Consider the following 27,901-nt stretch of genomic DNA (forward strand, 5'->3'; position numbering starts at 1 on the left):
GTTACGAAGCACTTTGCTCGAAGAATACTGAATCCACTAGAACGGCAAGAAACATTGCGACGCAAAAAAACAAGTAATATATAACGAGAATTCTCTTTTCGCTAAATAATGAACAACATAAAATTCAAGAACATTCTTCTCAAAAAAGCAAAGGAGAGCGACGAAGAAAATTCAAGAAACATATGATAACCAAAAAATGTGGAAAATGACGCCAATGTTCCAGCACAAGCGAATCTATTCGAATTTTGCAGTTTAATCAGGAAATTTATTAAAAGTCAAACTTGTTATCATATTATTCTACAAAGATCACAACTTCCAGAGGAAATCAAACCTAAAAAAACACAGTAAGAGTGAAGATCGTGCGAAAACCGCGAAGAATATTGATAAGTAGAAAATAATGTTAGTACAAAACTGCAGCGAAAATAATGGACTAACAATAACATCTACTGCATGACTAGTTAGTCGAAATTAAGAGACACAACTCCAACCAGCACCAAGCAACAAAACAATCTTCATATAAAAATGATAAAATGATAGGTGGTTGAAGATAGTCACCGCAGAAATTGCGTGATGCAATAAGAAGCCAATTGTGTGGATGGATCTGTAGCAATAAAAAGCAGAAGGGGAGAAACGTCTTGAAGAGAAATGCAGATGAAAGTAAAAGGAAGGTAGAGGAAACAACAAAATCCTTCAAGAGAAATGAAGACCTGATACGACTCTGAGTGGAAAAGAAGGCAGAAAGTGCTAGAATCACGCTCTGCTTCCTAGCTGATTAGTCCACACAGATCAGCTGCTAGCAAAGGTCTTCATAAAGTCTCCACGCTAAGAGTATCGCAAAAAAAAAAAAAAAAAAAAAAAAAAACAAGACAAAAACACCGAAACAAGTCCTCATTACTGAACCAGAAACAAGGAATTATTGATATTTCTCGCCATGTGTTGGCCGTCCTCAACAGGAACACCGCAGTGACCCCACTTCATTGAGATGAGTGTTCAAATAATTCGAGAAATCTCGTCGCAATATGAGCAGAAAATTGGCCATAGGGCGCCGAAGCTTTCAAGCGGCGGCGCGAACAAGACGAAGGTTTAGCGCTGGAAGGGAACAAAACAATTGAAAGCACTTTCAAATCGATTTAATAATCACACACGCTTGCTGAATCTAAAGAAAAACTCGGTTCTTTGTTGTTCTCCATGTCTCAACTGATCGCAACTTTGTAATCTTTGATTTGGAAACATGTGATCAACACGGTCCAGATGTAGCCACCAAAGTAACTTTGTGGAGAAATCAGAGAACTCGAAAATCTTGGAAGATTTAAGCTATTTGTAAAAGCCGCTAGAAATAAATGCAAAAATAATATGCTTATTCTAAGTCCAGTGCTTGTAGTCGTCAGAGTGACTACACCTCGCACTTTATTAAAGGCTATTTGATGGTTATTAAAGAGTGCGTATCACGAAACTGGCGATGTTGGGGTATCAGTGGCTTAATAATGAGTTCGTGGTATATACGAATCTAAATGTGGACATGTTCAATTATCATTGTCGTCGTCCTGAAAGACGGCATGGGAAACAATATTTGTTCCTACTTTGTGCATGAAAAGGCGCCACCCTTGTGCACGCCTCGCCTTCACGAGAATCAATGACTTCTCTTCAGGCAGCCTGTTCAATTAAAACAAAAAAATAGGGGACCTAAGGGGACCGAAACGTGTACAAGGGTGGCACATTCCAAAGTACCTCGTAGAAAATGAGGCGGTTCCCACGCCATTTCTCAGCACGATTTGGGGGAATTGAGCGGAGCTACGCTCATACTCTAAATCTACAACCCGAACTCTACATTTACAGAGACCACAACATCGTCAATTTCTTGATGTTCTGCCATTAAACCAGCAGCCATTAGGCGTGCATCACTTCTCGGCGCGACCGTACATGAGCAAATGATGAGTATAGCTACGTGCAGACAAGACGTGGAAGTGTGACGTGTTAGTGAATGGTCGATTAAATCGTGCACATTGCAGAGACATGAAAAAGGACAATAAAATGAACAGGAACAAGGTCATTTCTAGAGTACGAAGTTGATGGTAGTGTGAAGTGGTTCTGAAAACAATGAAAAACAGCAATTGAGATACGCGATGAACTTAGACACCACGCGTGTACCTGTCGCAAGATTCCACTGCATTTTATAGGCCACTTTTTCACAGTACTACTGGTAGAATGTGGAATTTGAAGGATCTAGAGCAAGGCACCTTCGGTAATTACCAATAATTAACTAATTTCTAAGAAACTTGGCAAGGTTGAAAGAGCAGTGCCAGCAAGCAAGCGATAAACCTCCATGTTTACTTTTTCTGTGTTAAAACCACATCGAAAATCAGAACAGAGCCAATCTCCTTCAACAACTTTCTAATACAAAATAAACGCGTACTACAAAAAAAAAAGTTATGAGAAATGGGAATGGTTACATTCGTGTGGTGACTTATGTAGCAGTAAGCGGTACATCGCCGTGTAGTACACGGATAAAATACGAAAAAGGAGAGAATACGAATGGATAGTTTGGAAGGTTTTTGTATGTCATCAAGAACAAATTTGTTGTTCCGCTTCGCCACGCGGATTGAAATCGAATGAATTCATCATATTAAAGTCTAGTAGCATGCAAAAGTACGTCGACACAGACCTACGATAATGACAAACCAGCCAATGAGGACACGTCAGCCCCGCCCCCTTCTCCGTTTCTTTCACTTGCTAATCCCTCTCTCTCAGAACTGCTGTGAACTCTCTTCCTCATCATAATGCAAATATGCGACTGCTGAGGTGGATTAATTAGACGACACAAGCATCATGCATACAGAATCCGAAAAAATAATTCATGCACAGAAGTCGTGCGATTCTAACAGCAGAGCTGACTTCTAGTTAAGTTCTACGAGTTGATAATGCTACATATAAAGCTAATGCACGGAAGAAATATTGGTAAGAAATAAATGATGAACATAACATGAAAGGAGAACTAGGAAGAGTTTTCTGTCCAAATACTTTCATTACAGAACAAAACAAAACAATAAGCAAGAACAACAAACATGGATAAACAAACTAGTGAAACTAATAAACAATTGCTGATCGACAAGCCAATATATTCTCTAGTAAACAACACCAAGAAAAAAAAAAGATATTTATCTAAAAGACAAGAATTATGTACCAAGTTCTCAATGTTAATCGGGATTAAATTTTCGAGCATTTTTTAGAAGGGCGATTCTTTTTTTGTCTTGCATGAATTTTTCACGTAATTCGTTAAGTTCTGAAAAGAAGTCTTCATCAGCATGGATGAACTGAATGAGAATTACTAAATTTTATAGAACTATAGCAAAAAAACATACTTTTCGTCTTTGTGTTCTTCTTGTCAAAGGAATAGAAAGCTAAGTCAACCTGAAAAGAAAGAAATCATGGAAGTTAGGAATCTCAAACAAGATAATAGGTGCATGACAGTATCGCAACGCTGATAATGGGAAAAATAAATGAATCTTCTCAAACCCACATGGTTTTTCTTCTTATTCAAGGAGCCCATAAGGGGCACATCTTCCTTCTTCACTTTCATGACTTTGCCAACCTAGATTACTCCATAACATCATACATATGATAGTATCCAGATGCATTAAGAATGAAGAACGGCTTATAACAAACCCGTTTCGCAGCTTTTGTTACTGTTATCCAGCCCTCCTCATCAGGTTCTGTGAATTTCCGCTTGGCTGTACGTTTCGCCTAAATAACAACTTGAGAATTGAAACTAATCAACGACTGTGGGAAAAAGGGAGACTCGAAGGTTCACAGAATTCTTACTCCAAAATCATATCATTGAGGAATAAACAATGACCAAGATTTGCAACTGTAACGTGGGAAAATGTTCTGTCATTAGACATCTGAATCCTTCTTTTTCTTGAATGGGTCAGAATAACAAGAAACAAGAAGTTGATAAAGTCTCAAAATGAGTATCGTACGAACTACAGTACTAAGCGTAAGGTCCAGCAGGATAACATCATTGCAGAACGAGTGAAGATGTCATTAAGAGATTTCCTTCGTGGATTTAAAATTTGACTACGGTAAATCCTGACAATATCTTTAACGACTGAGACTGAACCAGTTTTCTCAGAAAAACAGATGGACCAAATGTATTCCTGAATATATGAAAATTGGGCTGAAAAAGAAAAGATAAACAAAAACTCAGAGGATGAGAAGGATGCAGCAGATTGGTTCTGCACAAAAAGTGTACTGGATAGGACTCATTGAGGACGTACAAGACTTCCGGCTGCAGTACAAACGAAATAGCGAAAACACAACGAGGTAATGACAGGAAAATAAAAGCGTAATGGTTTACTTGAATCTTTTTATTATATAAGTGTCACTGCTTGTATGAATCCAGCAAGAACACTTCATGAAGTATGAGGTGAACTGAGCTGTGAATTGAGTGAAAAGAAACATGCACATAGGTACACTAAAAGGTCTAGCTAAAAGGAAACAAGAAAAGGCTTTTTCTAAGTACCTCCTGAACTTCTTCGTCCTGTTTTTCAATGAAGGCTGTCGCAGACCTTTGAATATCTTCAGCTGATGGGAATAACCGGCGGTATAGGGCTACGGATGCTGGAATTAACCGCTGAAGCAGATTCTTTTTTAGTACGCAGAATCTTGCAAAAAAAAAACGCACTCTGAAGAACTGAGGGGATTTCGGGATCAGCAAAGTCGCAGGCTTTATATGGCCCCACGTCCTGACATTTCGAAAGAGCTATACCAACCCCTTTCGGGTCCTCAAATCTAACTGAGAATGTAAGCTGCCCCTGAAGAGGCAGTAAGAATGTGCAGATCTCTACAAAACATTCGAATTAACTTACACAGCTTGTAGAGCCGTCCGAAGCGTTGCTCCTCTGTGTTACTACTTCACTAATTGGTATTGGGACAAACTGCTTGATGAAACCTACCACAGCATCCTAAAGATTTCGATTCCTCTTCTGGCAATATATTAAGAAAAACAAAACACTTTAGAAAAATGAAATATAGACACCGTCACTAATATTTGCGCGGACAATCGCGATGCACGTAAGACTGTGGCAGAACAGACAAGGCCATTGAAGGTGTGTTTCATGCAAAGGAAAGGCTTATTTTCGGCAAATACGACGCAGTTACTCCCGGGAATGGAACTAACGGGGACTTCAGACATGTAAGTGTAGAACTGCTCCGAACAAAATGAAAATAAAGCCACCATACCTTCGGTAAGTAAGCAGGAACATTCCCAACGATCAAAGAATACTCGTTTGACTTGTCTACCTTCAGAAACAACTGCCTAGGAACACAGTAGCGATCGCTGATGGAGTACCGCAAAACTATAAAATGCAGAATTAATTACTCTTGGAAAGCGTTGAAAAATGTCCTAGCTTGGACGTACACTTTAAATTATCAGACTCGATCGATGCAGAAGCACGTACTTCTAGATGTACTGGTTTATTTGACTTCTTCTTCGGTTTTTTGCCCTTAGCATTAACGGCGGTTCCGTTTGAGCAGGGTTTCTTCACCATAACCTCTTCGCGATTCAGGAAAAAAGTAAAAACTTAGAGCTGTAAAAGCATTAGTACGATAGATCCAAGTGTGAAATAGAAAAGCAGATGTATGTAAGTACCAATAAAACAATCTACGTACGAATCGAGGGATTACGTACACGGCAATCGACTGAAAACACTCAAGGAAAGAAACGAAACTTCCTCTTTTTTACAATATTAAAGTAGGAAATTGTCACAGCATCTCAATTTGAGACGAGGTTTATTACTATTTTTTTAAGACCTAGACCTATTTTAATACCGTTATATCACTTATCCTATATGAGATTTCGCAAGGAATGATGCCTGGGAGCAAAAATGCATTGACGAAAGTACCCGATATAGGAACGACAATGTTGGATGAGGAAAAAACACTTATCATTATCCGACAGATAGATACGTCAACAATGCGTCCAAAAGCCTTCAAAAGTTCCACAAGGTTAAAAAAACAGCATACCCACAAAATACAAACTCCGCGAACTCTATGACCATCAGCTTTAAGTCACAGTTCCTCAGCGGTAACAACCAATCAGTACAACAAGGACAATACCCCAAAAACAGATCCTCATTTCTGACCCTCTATGCGTCAACCATAGTGTGGTGTGTGCGCTTCAGTCCCGTACGTATTCTCGTTTGAGCGCTCTGCACAGAGTTGGGCCAAAACATAAAGCACGTACGCAATTGCGTACGCGACTTCTCTCGAGACGCTTCGGTGGAGCATAGCGGCTAGGAGCATGGTCAAATCTCTGCTGGTACCAGCCATCGCTGCAGTTTGCGGCGGTCCCACCTCGCTCCCGACTGCTGCCTCCGCCGCGCCGTTTCGAGCGCGTATGCAAATGCACCGCAACTACACTCGTGATTCATGTCGTTTTGACCCGACTATATATCACATGAACTGATAGGAAGTGTATTTGGAGCCAGGTCTGGTGCCTTCCAACAATGGTGATCAGTGATCGTGACCTCGCTGCAACTCAAGCACTTTATGGATGTGGCCTTTTAGTTGTAACTCTTGCTTGATACGAATAGAGCATATCATCGTCTTCGCTGCTACTGTATGCTCGTCTCCTGCGGCAATAAACCTCCAACGCAACCACTTACTCATTGGCTCGATACGGGCCAAGATCCCAAGAGTCCCTGCACACAAATTAGATTGGAACTAAATACTACCACCCCCTAAAAACCCTAAACCTAGCTGCATCTGACGTACCCAAGTCCCAGTTTTTTCCTTCTTACGCGAGTGTGGAAATCTAAAAATATATTCGTGGTGAAGTCGCTGTCGACTAGAAACCAGATACGCTCGTCGCTGGAACCAGAATAGTACAAATACTATGATCTAACCTCACGTTCAGGTTCGAAGTGGTTTTCAGCGGATGGCGCTGCGAATGATATCAATACTTCAACAAATAAAACCGCAATTTACATTTGAAAATTGATGGAAGCATATCTATGGGAGTTTTGCAAACAACAAACATGAAGGGAAATGATAGTAGACAGAGCTAATATGTATTGTGTCTGAATGTCTTCTTAGATTGAATTGATTAGAAGTGTGCAAGTTGGCATGTCCAAGTAGAATATAGATCTCTGGCTCTTACCAGTTCTACGGCTCCGCGGACTAGTGCACCAACACCATGTTGCAGCGCAGGTTTTCCGATCGATGCAACCAACACGACATGTAGTTGTGCAGACAACGAGGGGTTAGCGCACCGCAGCCACACGCAAGGGTCTCCTCACGGGACAAAATGCATGCAATGGACTATGCACGAGCCGATAAATTAATAACCTGATGAAAATAGTTCATGGGGAGAACAAAATAGTCATATGAGCTACATTTCGTCGTAACTGTGTCCTAACTGGAGCAACCAAATTAAAAATTCTTCCAGACATTTGTTACGCTTAATCCTGGCGCAATATCTCGTCCCTATACAATTCTTCGATTTTCAAATAAAAAGAAAGAAAACTAAGGAATGTAGAGCAGCCGCGACACTAACCGATTGTGTAAACACTGTTCGTTTCACGACGATACAACAAAAAAGCGAATAGTTGGAGAATTCCATGTGTGCTGACACTCAAACCACGGCGGAATCGCAATAAAACAATTTATTCGTTACTCGTAACAACAACTTGCACAGACAAATGTTTGCAATTCTCAACTACACTGAATTCACAAGATATAAGACTGAAGTGATGAGTGCACTAATATGTAAGTGAACGTCTGTGAAACTACAAGTGTTATACTTTTGGTGAAGGACCAAGTGACCGGGATAATTTCTAGCAAATAGATGTGAATAATACGTAAATAATGATCAGGAAATGGCTTGGCAGGGCATAGCGCCAGATTTGTGACTGTTTTTTTTTCTTTTGAGCAGAACGTGAAACTGTTGATTCTGTAAAAAAAAAAATAATACGTTCCGCAGAACACTAGACGATATGTGAAAGCGACCAATCGAAGACTGTGTGTGGACGCGGGTTGCTCATTGGTTGTTGGTCAATTTCTGTTCTTCGATCGCCTCTTCCGGGAATTCGAGTTCCCAGATTCGTTTCAGGTGCTTTCCCTTCACGTCACGTGGCGTTCCAAAACCAGTCATGCCCTAAAACATGCAACTTACTATTAGAATGTCTCAATATCTGCCACAGGCACCAATTAACCATGAAATCTTTTAGCGAAAGATGAGCACTGTGTGTGTTGATAAAGCACATTTTACGATAACGTGAGGATATCTTGTTCATCCGTGCGTGCGCGAAGGGATACGTGCACCGTTCTCTGTAAACACTGTCAGAAGAGGGCCAGAAAAGAAAGGTGAAAAGAAACGAAAGGGAACATTTCACTTGTATGATAGAGCACATCAGCAGCATTTCACAGAGAGATTCTTAGGAGCACGAACTTCAATTATGGCAAGAAATCAAGTTTATCGTTCAGCGATTTTAAGCTGATTCATGCCTTCATTTCTTCCCATAAACATAAGGATAGAGTTTGGAAAAATAGTGTTTGCAGTAACAAGAATGTGGAGATAGAAAATTATAAGGAAGGAATAGGAGGTGATGAAAGAAGTTAGTGACGGTCGCATAGTTGGAAATTAACAATGGAGAGCATTTGATTCGATTCCTAAAAGGAAACAAGGCGCTTTAAAGATTTATTACGTATTTTTCCTCATAAGTTGAAACTGATTTCTGCCTCAAAACCACAGTGTTACGGTTTTACCTTTATCTGGCAACATAGATAACTACATGTCTGTCAAATCAATCTGACAAATGAGTGATAAATTTTTAAGTGAAAATTCATATGATGATTCTTTTCTCAAATAGAAACATTTAATAGGAAATGGTGTATGTCGTGTGCGCGGAAAACAGAAAAGAAGAGAAACTTTCATTTACTGTTTTGAAAAATGAGGTGATGAGTACTGCTTGCGAACCACTAAAACTAATCTTTTTTCTTTCAAAAAGGCCAAATTAGTGGATAATCATTTCATAAAGGGAACTGAAATTTCTGCTTTACAATTGTTTTTTTTAACAGAGAAAACAGTTCAGGATCTATGTCAACGATCTGATTTTGGCGTGTCCTTCATGTGCGCGTTTGCAGTGATAATTATTACGGAAGGAGTCGAATGTGTACAACCGAGTGACCGCGGCGCGACGACGGGGCGGAGCGTGCGTCGCGACAGCTGCGCCGTGGCCACCCGACTGAAATACTGGCGTCGAACGCATTTCATTAGAAGTGAAGGAGCGAATGTTTTGGGATTTAGTGTTCACCAGGCTTACAGTTAATTTGTTAGGAAGACGGACACAGCGTTATTCTTTGGCAGTGAGGTGAAGAAAACGTTCGAACAAGGTTAGTCGAACAACCTTTTGACTTTCGAACTGATTGGTGCCGGATTGAAGGCGAACAGTAACATCACTAGATCGCATCTGCTCGATGGTCCAACGCTTGCCGTCATCAGCGAATTCGACCGCGGTTTGAGTGTTTCTCGGCATTCCAAAGCCAGTTTTACCCTGTACAGAGACGGCAAATGGACATATTGGACAAAGGACAAACACAAAGCAACAGTGTACATCTAACACTGACTAGGACAGAAACAGTCCGGTCAAATTCTTTTTTTTTTCTTTTATGGTGCAATATCGCGTGAGCGATTACGTTCAAATCGACGCGGTTGATGACTACACGCAGACGAATGCGACATTTTTTCATGTCGACGTGCTAGCGGCTAGGTTTCACCTCGAGGGCTAAGGTAGGCCATGCAAAGGCTTACGGTAAGGTGTTCGGGAGCGTAACAATGGGACGTAGCGTGTCGATCGCGAATTTTTGACAGGACTGCACAGATGTCAATGAGGTGGAGTCGGTGCACTCGCAAACATAAATCGCACTTTTCGCACTTCAGAAGTTTCGTCGAAGGAAAAAAATCTCTCATCACTAACATAAACGGATTAGCCAGCTCATTAGGTTGAGAAAGAAGTTCTACTAGATGAAGGAAGAATGAATGAAAGAACGAGATCTACGAAAACTAATCTGAAGTACGCCGCAAAATTGCAAATTCTTCAGAAGCTCTTCAAACAAAGATTTAATATTGTTCACTCATCAAAGCGTAGCACACAAACAAATCTACTGAGTTTATATTTGAACTGAGTGCAAGCGTTGCGCGCATTTGAACTGGTTCTGTACGAGGTCTCGCAACGAAAAATGGAAAGAATAGTTGAGATTGGAGAGTGTTCAGAACATATTTCGACTTAACAATAGAATTAAACAGAGAAAAAAAGACGAACCCTCTGCGAATCGAATTGATTGGTACCGCTCTGAAGTGGTACAATAGCATCGGTTTGTCTCAGTTGACGAAGTGTCCATTTTCCTAAAAGGATAAGAGTGCGAAATATAAACTTGGAATAAAATGAAAAAGTTTATCGAGTTCAACAGAAAAAACACCATATGAAATTGGGGAATTGAGAGACGTTCGGACCGCTTACCATCTCTAGTTCTTCTCTCATTCTGATCCGTGCTCGGCACTTCGACAGCAGCGACTTTTAGTCCAGCTTCTAGAAGAAAAAAAACTTTATAAAGGGTTATTGAGGGAATTTTCTGGAGCAAATGATCAAAAGTTGTCGCAAATTGGACGGAAAATATTCAATATTCTGGTTTTTTAGGGAGAAAAAGCAGGTTTTGAAAATTTTACAAAAACATTAATGGTTATTGAAAGCACAAAGCTAGCTAATTAAATACTATTGCAGTAATTCTGGTAAGAAATTAAGACTGAGAAAACGTAAATAGTAGAAAGCTTACCGTGAGCGACGGCAGTCTGTGGAGCAGCCATGATTCGAACTGAGGTTTGCCTACCACAGCACAGCGCTTTTCTTCCCTCCTGACCTCTCCACCTCGCCTATCACAAACACCATTCGCTAGTCTGTGATCTCCGCTGTTGATCATAGTTCTCAGCCTAATCCGAGCGCTTGGATCTCTTCGCTGAGCTTCATTATGAAGTGAGTTCTCCGCCTTTTCTTGTCCGATGTCTCTGCTCGTGCTGTACTTCCTCGTTCTCGCCCCTACACCACTTGAGAGCGATGAATCACGTTCTAACATCTGGCGCTTCTTCCAGAATGACGTATGAAGGGTATTTCCTTCGCGTTTCTCGTTGTTTTCATCCGGGTAGTTTACAAAAAAACAGCTGCTGTAGTTTCTGAGCTACCATCAGCTGAGAGAAACATAGTCTTAAAGTGATTTTTGAGCCTTTCCGCAGCAAGTAGAGATCTTCACAATAACAGAATATCGAAGAAAATTTCGGGATCACAACTAATTTTCACGCTTACTGGAGTTTTGTGACACAGAACCTGATGGACCCATAGCTAAGACAAACAGACTGTTACTAGCCAATTATTTTGTTCCAAAATGATGCAGTAGGCAACCTGTTAGAAAAGCCAATACTACAAACTTCCACAATTTCTATTGTTTGTAATTGTATATTAAATATTACATACATATATATTACATATATATTACACATACATGCATATATTACACACATATACATTATACACGTATCAGATCGCTCGTTATTTGCTCATCTTACCCACCCATTTCTACTCAAATTCGGACGAAGCGTTTTTGCCATGGATTTAGGTGAAGGAAGGGCCAAAAATACGCTAAGATTCTCTTCAATTCTGCGTCTCGGGCTCTCATTCTCACGAAAAAAATTACAAGTTTGCAAAAGTGCTCCCCGAAAAGCAAAAGAAAGTTGTTTCTAAACTATTTTCCAGATCAAAGCTTTCTTCTTTCTTCGTTGACTTTATTTCCAATCACATTCGTCTTCATCTCTCTATCTTATATCATTCTCTATAATTTTCGCCGGATCTACCCCACCTATCTATGTAACATCGATCGCAGAAATGTTCTTCGGAGAGGAAGCGGGAGGATCTGTAAAACGACGTGATTTGCGGGAAATTGAAGTACCCTCCGAAAAACCAATGAGCAAATTAAGAATGAAATGAAATGAAAGTGTAAACTAGATTAATCATGAACAGATTTTAAAAAAATGACCGAAAGAATAGAAAAGAAGTCATTTACACGTAATTTTTTCTCCAGAAGAAGATCTTAGCATTCTGAAATGAGATTGGAAAGCGGCGTCTCCTTATCTATTTGTTTAAAATATGCCTATCTGAAACCGCAATACGAAATGATTTGTTATTAGAAGCTCTAAGCAACACTAGACAGCATTTGGCATGTTTTGTTTTTCTTTTTTCTTAAGAAAATGGCAAGTGTTAATGTTAATGGCATTAAACAAAAAATTTACTGCGCTCCAGGAATTTCCTCGAACAAATTTCTGCTGATTCATTTCTCCACGATGCTTCAAAAGAAGCGGATCTCAAAAAACTATAAAGTGCTACTAAAAACTCTACGCATGAAAGAGAGAACTAAAAGAACTCTTTTTCTTTTTCGTCGGTATACTTCCAAAAATCATTTGGAAAAATAAAAATAATAACGAAAAAAAGGAAAGCGATTTTGATACGACTGTTTGCTCGTCCACAATGGCAATGTCCACGAAAATCCCTACTTCAATTTGAGCCGACAGACTGAAGTAAAGAACGATCTTCTCAGTAGGTCCGATTTCATCTCATAAATTGTTGCCAAAGCGCTGTCTTACCATCTCGGATGCAACATTTCTGGGTTTTTCTTTTCATTTTTTTCAGGATAGTTCATAAGCGTAGAAAATGTTTCGGCTGCAAATTTTCGATGCCATGTGATTCGTTGTCGCAGCCGTTCACTAATCGGTTTCCCGTCAATACAAAGTGTGTGATGGGGCGCTCGCGCAATATCTCGAGATCTCCTCATCCACCTCCGCAATCGCTCGTACCTCAAACTGCTTACTCGCACTCGCCGCTAACAAAAATGAGTTGATCAAACAGTTATTGTTTTTGCATAATTGCACGATTTCATGTAAAAAAATAGGCCCTCACTCTTCGCTGAACGTAATGTGGAAAAGGTTAGCTGACGAGGAGAAAATTTCAAATTATTATCAGTTGTGCTGGTATCAATCAGCACATCGCATAGCTGTGCTGATTGATACCAGCACAACTGATACCAATAAAGGTTTCCATGCGCACCAATAAGTTTCCATCGCTCGTGTACAGTAGAGTTGCTGCAATTTAGTTCAACTCATAGATAGTGAACATCGACAATGCCAGCGACTTTGCGCTTTCAAGTATAAGAGTCCCTTTAAAGCTGTGATGATCGTTGATGTGATCAGTCTCTGCGCCAAAATTTCGAAAAAAAAAAAACCAAACAAACAAGGCATTAAGACAAAAATATCGCATCATCTTAGAATGTTACCAATCTATAAGTGAAACAAGCTAGATGAAAGAAAGCAAGAGTTATATCAAAAGATGTTTGTTAGAGTTTTCTAGAACCCGCAATACTGATCTCATGTGTTTTCCTAACCGTCGATTACCGTTACGAGGAAAAAAAAAGAAGAAAAAGATCCTTGTCATGAGGGCCTCCTCTTTTTATTTCTAGAGTTTTTTGCATTTGAAATAATCTTTTTCTCACAAGGTTAGACCCTTCCACCTCCCCTTCAGCTGAGGTGCGGTACGAGTCCGAGCGTTTTTCCACCGCCTACGTTCCCGCTCGAGAAAGTGCGAAATCGCCTACGCGACTCCACGACTCCCCGTCGTTTACAAAAATCTCGTCCACATATGACTCTGTGCAGGACAGAATCGCGCACAAAACTCAAGAAATGATGGAAAAATTCTCAAAAAGGACACCAGTTCCCTATCTTCCGCGATGGAAATTTGTGATGATAAGAGAGGTTCCTCAGAGAAGCTGTTTCGATGTATTAGTTGAATGTACAAGACGTATTTCTGGATATAGTTTATTTTGAGCAAAAGTAAGGCCGCACTGGGGTAGCAGCTCAGGTTCTTCACAATTCCTTTTTTTCCAATGACACCGCTTTGGTTGTGAATAAACGTTTAAATTCATGGTATACAGGAATATATTTTGTGAGATGGGTTTTCGGTGAACTCATAAGGAGCAATGTTGTATAGTTTGCATGCACACGTGTGCAAATACTAGCTAGATCACAAAGCCAGACATCGCACACTATTGATCTATGATCTGTTTGTTTCCAAATACAGCAATAGAGGAACGAGGAGCGACGAGGAAACACCCTCCCCCTTCTCTATTTTGTATTTTCACGTAAGAAACGTATGAAAACGAAGACATTGTTGGTTGTTCTATACGCGTTGAAATCCTCGGAATCCACTGCACATCGAACTCGAGGGAGAAATTCCAATGAAAGTGTTAGTTCCTTTACGAGAACACTAGCTGTTCCGGTAGCGTTGCTTCGCCAGTCAAGCACTTGAGCTCGACGGGGTCGAAGGCTGGTTTGACGCCTAGCGCGAAGTCGCGTTTTCTCAACAAAGACGTTTCGTACACAACAAACACAGCTGCCAGGTATGCGTTGCGAAATCGACGAGCGGATGTTGCGGGGAAGTCCACCTTAACATCCCTCCTCGTTTTCTTCTCGAACTTCTTCCCAGACATCAAGGCTTCCCGCTTTTCTCAAACAATTCTTTGCAAACGTCGGTTGCATCGACAGTGATAATTCTTCTCAGCCATGAGCAATAGCATAAATAATAGTAGTGACCCGTTTCATTGGTCTCTCTAGGACCAACAAAACATTTTCCTTATTCTCCGTTCCGAGTAGGAGGGTGGACAGTGAGGACTGCCAATAATTCAGAGAAATCGATGTACATATTATATCATACATTGCTACCCTGGGCTTTATATTATCATATTAAATATATCCCAGTAGAATATAGAAGATAGCAAACATGGAAGATTTAACTGCATAAATAATATTCAAAAAAGTCGACGCAGTTCCACGTGGTTGCTCTTACAATTTCTTACAGCAGGAAGGAAGAAAATTTTAGAAGACAACTTTTGAAACTTTGGTCGCGGTAACTGATTATTTTGATATGTTTTCTGGTTCATTGAAATAACTTTGAGTATTTTATCTTCTCTGATCTACATATTCAAGCTTCCTACAGCTGCTCATTTGCATGGACTTTAGACAAAGTTAGGAAAAATATAGCAATCAGTAAAAGAAGTTCAAACAAATCAAAATGTACAATAGCAACAGTAGTTTCAGTTTCCACTAGAAGAGAATGTATGGTAGCGGAGTAGAGGACGTTGTTGGTTCGTTCCAATCTATCTACGGTTGTCCCATCGTTAGCATTTACCATGGGCACCACGCATCGCTCGAGCATACTTTTAGAACAGACTGGAAACTCTTTTTCGTGTCAAGTGCAGCGCAAGTGCAACGCGAAGATGCCACGAAAAAAGATGCACCCGGGCGAAGTTAGGTTTGCCAGAATTTTTTTTTGCCAGAAGGACAGCAGTAGCGCTGGGATAAATTAATGTGGTCATGATAGAAGTCTCTGACGTGTCAATCTGCTTGGGATGCTCCATAGATTTTTATTTACATTTCATTTATTTTCATTTTATTTTTTTGACTTTTTTATGAGCCAGAGGCGGTTCAGAACTGCAGACAAAAATTTGGAAAATTTCGGAATTGTTGGGATTTATGAACTCGCTCTTGTCCTGTATAATAACTTGGTATTATAACTACCTACGAAAAACTGGAAAATATAATATTTCTAATTACTTATATGTATAATGTATAAATTAGAGATTGAAGAGATTCATATCATTCACTGTTAGAAAACAACAAATTTAAAGATAATACTTCAGTTATAGATTAAATAGATAGGTTAACAAATGGATTGATGAAGAACATGAAAGTCTGCTTCTGTATGGTTCTATCTGTGTGCTCAACTTGCAAAAAACTGAGGCGTTCGAGAAAATCCACAGACGACTAGGATACGAAATAGTCCGGGTTAACGAGAAAACGTTAAAGCTAGGAGCGAGAGCAGGCTAGAAAAATAAGCATGGTTCGGAAGCAGGAAAAAGATAGAACTATTTACGTATCTAGCATATTTTCAAACGACACTTTCAAATTTCCAAGTATTAGTACAGGAGATAAAGAAAGAGAAAAACTGCAGATTTGATTGATTTACGTGTTTCTTTTGAAATTGCGGTACAACATCTTTTTTCCAAAGTAAAAGTGGAAGAGAAAAAAGTAGTTGAGTAGTAAGAACATCATTTGTGTAAATTAAATCATCATCAATCATCAATTACTGAAAGTTACATGTGGAATAACGAGCACGCAAGAGCTCAGTTCCCTTTCCTTTAGTAAGAATAAAAGCACCTTTAAGCTTTAAGCACCCGCTTTTAATAAAAAAAAAGCAGAACGAGCAGCGATACTTCATTCTTGAAAAATAGCAACTTACAATGTCTAGTATATTATGAAGAAATCTGTTTTCTTCTTGTGGATTTTATTCCACACTCCTGCTGTGGTGTCACAGATTTTGAATATCTGAATAAGTATCTTGAGAAATGAAAATTTGCATGGATAGGTGCAGACAAAAGATTTCCCTCTTTGTCAAGGACTGATAGTGCACTTCGCATTTTGAAAATTACCACGAAGGTCCGCATGTAGTGCCCGCATTAATCATTCCAGAAACATGCGAATCTTAATTGACACAGGTCCCATACTATGTGCCTAGAACCAAGAAAATCCCCAAACAACAATTTTCAATTGGTCAATTTTCATTGAGACTTTGACTGATTAAGGATTTCTGAACTAAATTTTCGCTTTTGGTGAAGGATCACTAATATTTTATCATTTCATTTTTTTCACCGCTTCATTTTATTTTTATTATAATAAACACTCAATGCTGACGATATTTAGCGACTTGAACTATCAAAAACGTCACTTAAAGTTAGGTATAGCTTCTGTCTGCAAAGTTAAAAAGATTTGATGGTTCTTCCAGGAATGTGCTTATAGCGTTACATCTGATGAGTACCAACGCCGTAAATGTTTGAGACAGGAACTGTCGTAGCATACATTAATCTTCCAAATACAGATCTTAGCATCCTTTTACTGTAAATAAGAGGGTATTCCGACTAAGAAGTGAACCAGATGGAGCCTGTTCCCAGGCAATTCCCAACCCTACCCTTCTATAGAAATGACCATTTACAGTTCATCACTCATATCCAGGTCGTATCGTTTCGTATATTATTTTACCCAGATTTGGGCACACATCTATAGATGTAATTTCAATGCTGCTCATATTTCTAGGGAACCCATTTTACCTTTTTTTCTTATAGAAGGCGATGGTTACCTCCATTTCTGTGGATATCATGCGTGTCGAGATGTGAAAAGAATAGCTTTTTGCTCTCTGACCGTGTCACTCAATCCCTGCGGAGGCGATTTCCACATGAGCTGGTGCGGTTTGCATTGCTTTGCCCTTGTCTTCATTAATACCTCCTTTATTCTTGACCGTAACCACAGATTAAGTATCAGATCCGTAGAAGAATGCTGACAAGAGCTTACTACTGTTTAGCGGAGTGCTATTACCGCCGACGACAGAGTACGAAATATATACCGAAACATGAAATATTACAATTTTCAAATAATTGAAAAATTTGCTTCCACATCGAATAACAACTAATCACTCGATACGTCACTTATCAAGCACTGCTTTACACCATCCCGTAAACGAGTATGGTCTCCAATTCAGTTGCTTAGTTCGCTCTGCCTGAAAGCGGTTCTCAAGAAGCCGCAGCTGCCGAACGCTAATCATTCCGTGTACTCCGAATCCATCAAGGCATAAGCCTCAAATCCAAGCATCTGCCTACACGGAGATGGTCCACAGCGACAAGGACTCCGGAGATTCTGGTCAGTGTATGCGACGTAGTCGAGCGTACGGGGAACAGTCCGCAGGCTGCGGTATATATACTTCTAAAGTTTATAGTTCCAGGCATCCATTCTCCGGATAACCTTTCGTCGTCGCCAAGAAAGAGCTCTCCGTCAAATTCGTCACGGATTACTGGATCGCCAAGAGATTTGTCGCCTCTTCTGTTACAAGTCCGTCACTCGCTCCTACTCGCTCTCGGCCACTCTACCTTTTATTCATGTCAATTCCAGGAGCTAGCATGCATGAACGTAAGAGAAGTGGCTGCCCGACCGGGAATCGGTCAAATTGGGCGACCTATCGCGATACGCTCAAATTTCTTCGAAATCGATCTGTCTAGTTCAAATATGATGGTTGTGCAATATCACGTAGAGGTGCATCATCCTGGCAGTCGCAAACTTGACCGGTAAGCGCAGGATTTCGATCGACCGCTTACGTTAGTGTATGTACTTAGAATGTATAAAAACAATCATCAAATAAATATCTGTCACCTCAGAATCCATTGCAAGATAGTTTCAGCCAGCTATCGGTAGCTAAATTTGTCCTCAAACGTTTTTGTTGAACTTCACCGTTACTGGCGATGGAGATGTCGCATTCAATCAGGAATTGAAATAGTCGTCGAGGACGACGAAAAGTTGTTGTTGCAAAAGCAAGCAGAACTTCATCTCAGTAGCATAAACTGATCGGGTTTGTCGTTGCCGCCCTAACTGATCAGTAGATTTGTCTGAGCTCGAAATCGGAAACTTGCCCTGGCGACTTAATTTTCGATGGTCGTAGGGGTGCAGATAAGTCGATCATCATTGACAATAACAACAGAGCTTGCACACAGGCGGTGCTACACCCGAGTCAAAACAACCTGGTGCTTGGTGCAGTCGTGACGAGCTGGAGCTAACACCTGCGACAGTGGTGGGACCCTTTCACAACCGCACTCCACCGCGCCACTTCGAGCGCAGCCGGTTACGTAACTGCTCCATGCTTCAAGTCATTTTGATCTGATTGTACTAATCCAAGATAGAAAATCCTGCATTGTGTCAGCTTGGGAACGCCGGCGCTGTCCTTTAACATCGCTGGAGATAACGATATCCATAGACGTTGATGAATTCATTTTCGATAGACACGGATCATGGATGGGCCGGTTGAAGGTATTGCGACCAACACACAATCGATACCTATCGAAAATGAAGCCATCGATAGTGTTCGTTGACCAAAGGTGTAGGCTGATTGGAGAGAAGTTAGGAGGTAGATCGAAGCAGTGGTAGTGCAGTTGGGTTTCTGGATTAGCACAGATTTGGTTCATGAGTGGATCCCGGCTGGGGAAATCATTACAGTCTCTATACTTCTGACACGCAAATTTGTCAGTCTGACAAAGTGTTGGCTCTCACAGTGACTTTATTGCGCAAAAAAGGAGCTGTGAAAACCTTTTCTGGAAGAATTGTTTAATCGCTGGTGTCTTTATCATCCTCTTTCGTACGAAGGCAAACTACAATCCAATTCTTTTTGTCTTAGTCCTGCGAAAAGAGCAAATCATCTGGAAAGCGCTAGAGTGATGTGAGCTTTCAGTGACGAAAATCGAGCCATATTCTGGAAAGTCGTCGCTGATCACCCAGTGATCTTCTCCAACAAATTTGCCGTTGCTTTTGACGGCGCGCATCAACTCTACACTCCATATCGCCTAGAGTTTCCTGAGAAACGAAATTCTGTGAGTTTTCATGTAGTTCCTCAAGTCTCTGTTAGCGAGACAACTATTTTTCCGCTATCGTTTTCAGATGAGGTTAGAAGCAGATGTACCGCTAGCAAAAGATTCTCGAGAGCGCACTCCATGCGCAGTATCATTTCAGGTTTGAATGTGTCCAATTTTCTGTTGGTTTAATTAGATATTGTTTTAATTTTCAGTGTGTTGGACCAGTTCTCATCGAAATGCGTCGAACGCGCACAAATAATTTAGACGAAAGGGTACTGACCCCTATTCAAATTCTGGACATCGTCTGTCGTCAAAGTCTCACTTGTCCATTTATCGAGTTTGTGAAACCTTGGCAATAGTCTCATCTGAATAGGAGATCCTAATCTTCCTATGCTTAGCAATTCCGCAAACTTCTATTCGTGGAAGTCGTCTTGCTATCGTATCCCTATTAATGGAGCACTGGCCCTCGATTTAGAAGGTGGTAAGGAAATGTGGACTGGCTTTTTCTCCTCCGCACATGTTGCGAGTGGATGGAAGCCGTTACTCAATATTGACGGTGAATTCAATATCTCAAATGCATTTTTACTAATCTCAAATGAAATGGAATTTCAGTTGCACACACTGCCTTCTACAAAGCAAAAATTTCTATGGTTCAATTTATGTGCGACGTTTTAAACGAACGCGCTGGTGCATACCGTAACCAGTCATCTACAACGCGCAACAGTTACGGTAACACAAGCCAGCCCGGTAGAACTTACGGGGCCACAAGGGGTGGCGCCGCAGCGAGCACTGGTCGAGGAGGATATCATACTTATCCGACAAGAACCACACACTCCGCGCCACAACGACATGAAGAATCGTCCGGGATGTTGTCGGTAGGTGATTCTCTCACGTTAATTCTATCCACGCAGTAAACTTTATCAATTTTAGCCAAGCACACTTTACAAGGAGTTCTCGCTGTCAAATCATGAGATGAAGATATTAGCAGAAGCTGTAAAAGGAATCAAAATACGGATTTCACACAGAAAAGGGGCTGTACGAGTGTATCGTGTCAATAGTCTTCAAATGCCAGCTGATCAGCTGACGTAGGTCACCCTCAGACAAAAAGAAAGCATTTCACACGAAAAGAAAGTTCTAGATTCAAAGGCGTGACGGAAGATGGACGTGAAACGATAAAATCAGTAGCTCAATATTTTGCAGAAAAGTACGCTGTAAGTGAAAAATACGCTGTCAAAAATACAAAACTGTCCTTACCTCTACAATTTTGGAGCTTAACCGGATCTTCCGCTTTCAATATTTCACTTTGGATATAGTCAAACGAAAATGCTTACAGGAAATCGTAGTGCTTCTCGAAAACAGATATGCTATCATCTTTGCATTCCTGTAATTAGGACTCGTCCTTAAGCGGTTGTTGCAAGCGGTTTGTTGATGATGGAAGGTCCCATGAGTGTTTCTGCACTGATGTCCAAATTGTGGAGACAGAACGAAAACAAAGCACATTCTGTCCCACCCCGCCTGCTTTTAAAATTAGGTCATTACTATGATTCAATAAAGTATAAAAGTTCAGAGTATATAAGTCTAAATGGGGGTTAAGTAAAAGTTGTTGGCTGTCACAATCTTTCGTCAGCGGCGACGAAGTGTAGCGAAAACGTTCCCACTTCTTACGTGTCCCCGAACAGATGATTTTAATCCAACCCTGCCCTCGTCGCACTCGACGCAACCGCGTAGGCATGGTTGGTGTACCAAGAAGTATAGTTGGGTCAAAACGACATGAAGCACGGACCGTTGCGCAAGCGGCCGCGCTCGGAAGCGGCGCGGTGGAGACAGCGGTTGGAATCGAGGTGGGACCATGGCGAACTGCAGAGGTGTGTGGCGGTAGCGTGGATCCTTACACGATCCCAACCGCTACGCTCCACCGCTCCGCTTTGAGCGCAACCGCTTGCGCAAATGTCCGTGCTTCATGCCGTTTTGACCCGACTATAACGGGCAGTACGATGAAACTCATTATTCCACTTGTAACGTATCACCGTTTTCGTTAGATTATCGTTTCAAGCGCATTTGCTCGAGAAATTCGATATGCTCGAAGCTGGAAACAGAAAACTGCTATGACTTATGACATGAGAAAGGCCACAAAACAAAATTTCCAGGAACTGCGCTTTCCCAAACTACCGTGTCTACATGTTGGTCCGCCCACTCGGAACATCTTTTTCCCACTTGAAGTATGCGAAATGGATACCCCACAAAAATACAACAAGAAACTCAGTGAAAAGCAAACAAGTTCCATCATAAGAGTAAGTGGAATCCTTACAATTGCAAAAGTTGACGTACGTAGTATGTAACCCCTTACGTAGTATGTAACCGTTTTAGGCAGCTGCAGTTGACGCCTCACAACGGGAAGAGCGCATCGCTCAACTCTGCCAGCAAGCTGGTTTCGACCGTGACCCATTCCTGAAAGAGTTCGGACTTTCTGTCTCCCCCAGGATGTTCGAAACAATGGCTAGGGTCATTCAACCACCGCAGATTATGTTTGGAGATAATTCAAAGATGGTGGTTAGTAGATCAGTGGGAGCTACCAAATTCAATGTACCAAATAGTAACTAAATCATGTATTCCTTACAGGATCCTATAGTACATCCTAAAGATGGTGCGTGGTCTATGGATAACCAAACCCTCTACCTTCCAGCCACATGTGGCAGTTACTCTATGATCGCCTTAGTGAATCCAAGAGATCAGAATCTCCTCCAAGGTTTTTGTCAAGCGCTCTACGCCAAAGTAAAGTATTACTGTTGCGATGCGATGCCCTCTCCGCAGATGCCAGAACGCCTTCGTTTTAGGCCACCCAGATGGGCATGGACTTCCCGAAATGGCCTGATCTCGTCAAATATGGGCGTGGTCGTGATGATGTAGTGATGTTGTTCAACGAGATCGCTAACGAGTACAAGCAAACCAGCACAAGCTGTGATCTAGTGATCGTAGTTCTGCCTGGAAAGAACTCGGATATCTACAGTTAGTTGTGTAATTAATGTTGGTTAAACAAATAATGAGAGATGAAGAAAATAGGAAAACTTATTAATCATTCGCAGATATTAACAATCTGTGAGAATTCATTCATTTCAGTGACGGTCAAGGAGAGCTCAGACATGATTCACGGGATTATGTCGCAATGTGTGCTGATGAAAAACGTTCAGCGTCCATCACCGGCAACTTGCTCGAATATTATCCTTAAAGTGCGGGGATTTGTCCTTCCTTTCATATATTTTGCTCTCAGACACGATCTTTGCAGGTCAACATGAAACTTGGCGGTATCAATAGCCGTATTGTTGCTGACAATATCACACACAAGTATATCATCGACCAACCAACATTAGTAGTTGGAATTGACGTCACACATCCAACTCAGGCAGAAGAACGCATGAATATTCCATCGGTGGCAGCGGTACGGTAACTAATCGCTTTAATTTTCGATGCAACTTCATTAACACAGACTTAATTTAAGATTGTTGCCAATATCGATCTGCTTCCACAGTCATATGGTGCCAACGTCAAGGTGCAAAGAAAATGTCGAGAATCTGTAGTGTATCTGCTCGATGCAATCAGAGAACGACTGGTATCCTTTTACAGGTCAGTACAGCGGGTTTGGTTCAAATGAACTTCTCGACCAGTTACAGGGTCCCACTAATATACCCCTCTCCACATAGGTACCATACATAGGTTCCTTTTCTCGAAGAGAGCGGGTCAGAAACGGTGCTTCCACCTGCACATTTCTCGAACTCCTTTACAATCGATATATCACGTTAAAGCCAGGATACCACGAATCTGATAGGGTAGTCCACGGGAAAACCTAGAAATGGGGTTTTAGATTGTTATTAAGACCAGATTAAGATCCGGAGTAGTTCTGCTCATCTCTTCCTAATCGTCGTAAAAAAAGTACTTTTAACGATGATTCCAGTTGCAACGTGCCACCCTTGTGCATGAGTCGCAATCACGTGATAGCGGTCAAAGATTGATGGCCACTCTCAGCAGCATATTTAGGTGAAACCAACGCTGAGGGGATCGGAACGCATACACAGAGGTGCGTTCGAACGTACTTTGTAGGAACCGAAGTGGTTCCTACGCCGTTTCTTACCGCGATCAGGTGAGCGGAACCACCCCGGATTCCGCAATCTACAACCCCATCCATCTCTAGCTGTTCTCGCTGATTCCTTCGCCTCGTCAGATTCGTGGTATGCTGCCTTTAACCTCAGTCCGCCTACACACACTGCTTTTTGTTGAGCGCTGCCTAACCTTTTCAGGAATACAAATCAAAAACCCACTCGTATCATTGTCTATCGAGATGGAGTGTCCGAAGGACAATTTGCAGAGGTTCTGAGAGAAGAAATACAGGTAGCTTTTACAGTAACTCACATACAGAAATATATGCAACTTATAATTCCAGGGAATTCGCTCCGCATGTATGATCCTATCGCCCGACTATCGTCCACCAATTACCTATGTTGTTGTCCAAAAACGTCATCACGCACGAATGTTCTGCAAATACAGCACCGATATGGTCGGCAAAGCTCGAAATATACCACCGGGAACTACAGTAGATACAGGGATCGTCTCACCAGAAGGATTCGACTTCTATCTATGCTCTCACTACGGTGTACAAGGGACTTCCCGCCCAGCTCGATACCACGTGTTATGGGACGACAACAATTTCAGTGCTGATGAGATGCAAGCGATCACTTATGGGTCCGTTATAGTAGTAATTAATCTAATTCAAGATTCTACACAGAACGTTTCAGGATGTGCCACACTTACGGGCGTTGTGCACGCTCAGTTTCAATTCCGGCTCCTGTATATTACGCGGATCTGGTAGCAACCAGAGCTCGATGTCACATTAAAAGGAAACTGTAAGTTTTCGATCACAAGATGTAAGAATACGAATGGGTCCAGATAGTGACAAAAATTCTCTCATCTTCACCATCTACTATCCTTACTACTATCTAAAAAAAACCCTTAATGAGAATGCACTTCGACAACTTTTGGCTTCAATTTCCTTTTGTCTTTCACGATCTCCTTCTAGCAAACCATACTTTCAGACATGAAGTTAACCTCGTACATCACATAGAAAGAGAACCATAAAGCCATGAGAGATAAAAAGAGAAATAGAGAGAAGACTATAACTTTTCCCGAGAATTCATTAGAAAAGTGTACAATTCTCCTAATATTCGAGGATTCTTTTCATTGCAGCTTATTCCTAAACAGCTGTTCTGTAGGTTGTCATATCTAATTGCTCTGGAAGAGGTTTTCAGCAATCTGTTCAAATCCAATCAGATTTATGATCTAACCAGTCTGAGCGTCCGGCTAAAGCCGGACTTCAGACTTTCTGTGTTGTTTGCTTCGCTCGCCTTCACTAATCAACGAAAATTAATATTAGTGTTATTAGTTCTATGAAATTGGACTCGAACAATCTTTCTTCCTTTTTATATTATAACTATAAGCGAAATATTTCATAGTCTTCTTTCTAAACGCGTCAGTTCTACATTTGGAGTACATTCGAACTTCAGCTTCAAACACTCCTCATCAATATATTATAGACAAAATTTAAAAGTATCACGCGAAATATGGGTTTTTCTCCTGTTTTCTATAAACAGTTATCAAAGAATGATGTTTCGGCATAAAATAACGTGAAGGACATCATCTTACTGATAAAGATAACGTTCCACGTCAGACCACATAAACATCTTGCTACTATTTAAGCACTCGTTTGCATGCGTGTTTCCACTTTCTGAGAGCGGCATGCTACCAACTTGAGGCGAACGAAGAAGGAAATGAACACACGGAGGAGTCATATAGGGTGTAAAGCAAAGCACTCGTGGCCACGGCTTTGAAACAGCTGCAACCATCTATCTTTTGCGTCATGCACACGAAGTTATTGCGCACTATTTCGACGCCGGTAGACCTGTCGCACCTCCTTCCACAGGTATCTGGCGCCAGTGCGCCAGTGTAACCCCTGTGGACTGGACCCGTCGCACTCCTTCTACAGGTATCTGGCGCCGGTGGACACGTCGCACGCCTTCTACAGGTATCTGGCGCCGGCGCGCCAGTGTAACCCCTGTGGACTGGACCCGTCGCACCCCTTCTACAGGAATCTGGCGCCGGTGGACCCGTCGCACGCCTTCTACAGGTATCTGGCGCCGGTGGACCCGTCGCACCCCATATTATGATTATCTGGCGCCGGTGGACCCGTCGCACCCCTTCTATGGGTATCTGCCGCCGGTGGACCCGTCGCACCCCATATTATGGCTATCTGGCGCCGGTGGACCCGTCGCACCCCATATTATGGCTATCTGGCACCGGTGGACCCGTCGCATCCCATATTATGGCTATCTGGCGCCGGCGCGCCAGTGTAGCCCCTGTGGACTGGACCCGTCGCACCCCTTCTATGGGTATCTGGCGCATCAATCCGACACCGCAGGACCCGTCGCAACCCATTTTATAGCTATATGACCATAGCGCACTAATCCGACGCCGGGTGGACCCGTCGCACCCCCTTTTTCGAATTTCGTGAACCACAGAAAAACACACACACACACACACACACATACGGACTAAACTCGTTATTATATATCATGATAGTAAAGTCTAGCAAAAGTCTAATAGTTAGTTTTGCCTTGTGAACCAACCGCTAAAATACAATAAAGAGAAGTGCATGATTAGCGGTTCACTCCATCGACATATGATTGTGATAACCGGACTGATTTGGAGATGATTATAACGACATAATAGGTAATGCTTACTTTACTCGATACTCGTTCATTCGGCGGTCCTCTCGAACACAACGTACATTTAAACCCCCACTTAGCTCGTTCTCGGTTAACCACGTTCTATCACTTCATTCCTATTTCACTGAATCTCCTGCCCACAATATGAGGTCGCTGAATTACCGAAATTCTACGTTGTGCAAACTTCCTCATTTCCTTTTTAGTGGTGTTCACGAATCCGATGGACTGTCCGAAACCGGCTCTGTGATCTCGTCGTTATCGTCCTTAATGTCCGTTGGTCGTCCACGGAGGCGTCGTGAATTTGAAGCCGGTAAGAGTAGAACTAAAACGCAATACACCTTACAGAACATACTAGCCTTCAGGTGATATCAACGCGAATCAATCGAACTCGGACGCTGCACTACAGGAGTGTGTCTCCGTAACCGACAAATTCAAAAGCCGCATGTATTTCATCTGACCATCAGCAAATCAGTTTTGAAACCGAAGCAGCGGCCATTTTCTAATGTTAACCATTAGTAATCCGGCGTATCCACTAGTTTGCTTTGTAGTCCATGTTTTATAAAGCGATTCTACGTTGTGGAATGCATAAAATTTGGAGAAATGTACTTTCGCACCGCGACCGAAACAAGAACCTGATCTCGGTGATCCTAATGTGCAGAAGCAAATTCAGTACAATGGCTTCGAATTTCTAAAGACAACTCTATTGGATCAAAATAACACTTGTGTTCACGCCAAGGTAAAATTCGCGAACCTTCGCAGGATTAGGACTTTGTGATTGGTCTCTGCGAGTTCTTACGTGGTGAGGGAATGCACGGCAATAGCTAGAGATAGAGCTGTAGATTGCGGGATCAGGAGAGGTTCCCCTCACCTCTCCCTAGTTGACCTAAAAACAAGGTCGGAACTGCTTTAGTTCCTACGCGGAACACTCCTCTATATATACGTTCTGGTCCTCAGAAACCTATTCATTTGTTTCACTTGAATAGACAGTCGAGGAGAACTCACTAAATTTTGACTGCTGTGCAGCGGGTGCGTCGCGTGTACAGGTGTGGAGCGGCGAAAAGAAAATTGAATCCGTCTTTCATGCCGTTTTTTTTACTACGGTGGGATGGGGGGAACACTCGATCTCGCAATCTACGACCTCCATAGGGTTCGTCCGCCGGAAGTCTATACGTCAGATTCGTGGAGTGATGCCTTTACAAAGCTGACTTCATTTTTCAAAGAATACGACGTTGGTGTGCATATGCACTTGTGTTTTCCTGCGAAGGATTGGAACTCGAGCGAAGCAGTATCACACCTAGCGTTAGGTTGGATTGGGAACTAGAAACTGCTTGATAGGCTGCTCATCGCCGTTCAACAGACTGTTCAAGAAGTGCGAAATCTGAACAAGATGTAATAAGTGGTGGTCAAATTGTACTTACGCTAAATACACGCAAAGTGTACAATCTTATACCATTATGGATATTTTCACGACAAAACCCAACTAAGTTTAGCATCTGAGTCAGAGTCACCCATCGTCGAAGTTTTCAGCCCGTCGTACTTACAACGATCCTGCAGACTAATTACATGAAGTGCAACGCTTCTATCGTCTACGTTTC

At 41.6% G+C, this 27,901-nt stretch overlaps 4 protein-coding genes across 7 annotated transcripts; 1 reads left to right on the plus strand and 3 right to left on the minus strand.

Moving 5' to 3' along the window:
* Positions 1–3,194: 3,194 nt before the first annotated feature.
* Positions 3,195–5,546, minus strand: RB195_005411 (uncharacterized protein; the record flags this gene model as incomplete). Its single annotated transcript, XM_013436819.2, has 9 exons — positions 3,195–3,280; positions 3,360–3,408; positions 3,518–3,589; positions 3,664–3,741; positions 4,520–4,617; positions 4,682–4,811; positions 4,866–4,961; positions 5,239–5,354; positions 5,417–5,546. 9 exons carry the CDS (start codon positions 5,544–5,546, stop codon positions 3,195–3,197), a joined length of 855 nt encoding a protein of 284 aa, XP_013292273.2.
* Positions 5,547–7,832: 2,286 nt separating this feature from the next.
* Positions 7,833–10,861, minus strand: RB195_005412 (uncharacterized protein; the record flags this gene model as incomplete). 3 transcript variants are annotated; one of them, XM_064177891.1, is made up of 7 exons in its annotated part: positions 7,833–7,948; positions 8,005–8,014; positions 8,123–8,152; positions 9,405–9,551; positions 10,320–10,402; positions 10,518–10,586; positions 10,831–10,861. In XM_064177891.1, the coding sequence occupies 7 exons, from the start codon at positions 10,859–10,861 to the stop codon at positions 7,833–7,835; spliced, it is 486 nt and encodes a 161-aa protein (XP_064034992.1). The 3 variants fall into 3 exon arrangements, with proteins under 3 accessions (XP_064034992.1, XP_064034991.1, XP_013292274.1); XM_064177892.1 differs by lacking the exon at positions 9,405–9,551; XM_013436820.2 differs by lacking the exons at positions 7,833–7,948; positions 8,005–8,014 and having other exon boundaries at positions 8,036–8,152.
* A 3,485-nt stretch (positions 10,862–14,346) lies between these two features.
* Positions 14,347–14,580, minus strand: RB195_005413 (uncharacterized protein; the record flags this gene model as incomplete). Its single annotated transcript, XM_064177893.1, has 1 exon — positions 14,347–14,580. The coding sequence occupies one exon, from the start codon at positions 14,578–14,580 to the stop codon at positions 14,347–14,349; it is 234 nt and encodes a 77-aa protein (XP_064034993.1).
* A 3,225-nt stretch (positions 14,581–17,805) lies between these two features.
* On the plus strand, positions 17,806–26,763 carry RB195_005414 (uncharacterized protein; the record flags this gene model as incomplete). 2 transcript variants are annotated; one of them, XM_064177896.1, is made up of 23 exons in its annotated part: positions 17,806–17,839; positions 17,922–18,028; positions 18,089–18,261; positions 19,416–19,554; positions 19,622–19,693; positions 19,749–19,873; positions 19,935–20,092; positions 20,149–20,411; positions 20,467–20,621; positions 20,675–20,747; positions 21,684–21,827; positions 21,904–22,086; positions 22,156–22,308; positions 22,371–22,542; positions 22,654–22,763; positions 22,820–22,972; positions 23,033–23,157; positions 23,829–23,919; positions 23,972–24,270; positions 24,324–24,431; positions 26,387–26,455; positions 26,510–26,616; positions 26,669–26,763. In XM_064177896.1, 23 exons carry the CDS (start codon positions 17,806–17,808, stop codon positions 26,761–26,763), a joined length of 3,108 nt encoding a protein of 1,035 aa, XP_064034994.1. The 2 variants fall into 2 exon arrangements, with proteins under 2 accessions (XP_064034994.1, XP_064034995.1); XM_064177895.1 differs by lacking the exon at positions 26,387–26,455.
* Positions 26,764–27,901: the final 1,138 nt, after the last annotated feature.

The sequence above is a fragment of the Necator americanus genome, chromosome I (assembly GCF_031761385.1).
Source record: "Necator americanus strain Aroian chromosome I, whole genome shotgun sequence".
Lineage (NCBI taxonomy): Eukaryota > Metazoa > Nematoda > Chromadorea > Rhabditida > Ancylostomatidae > Necator > Necator americanus.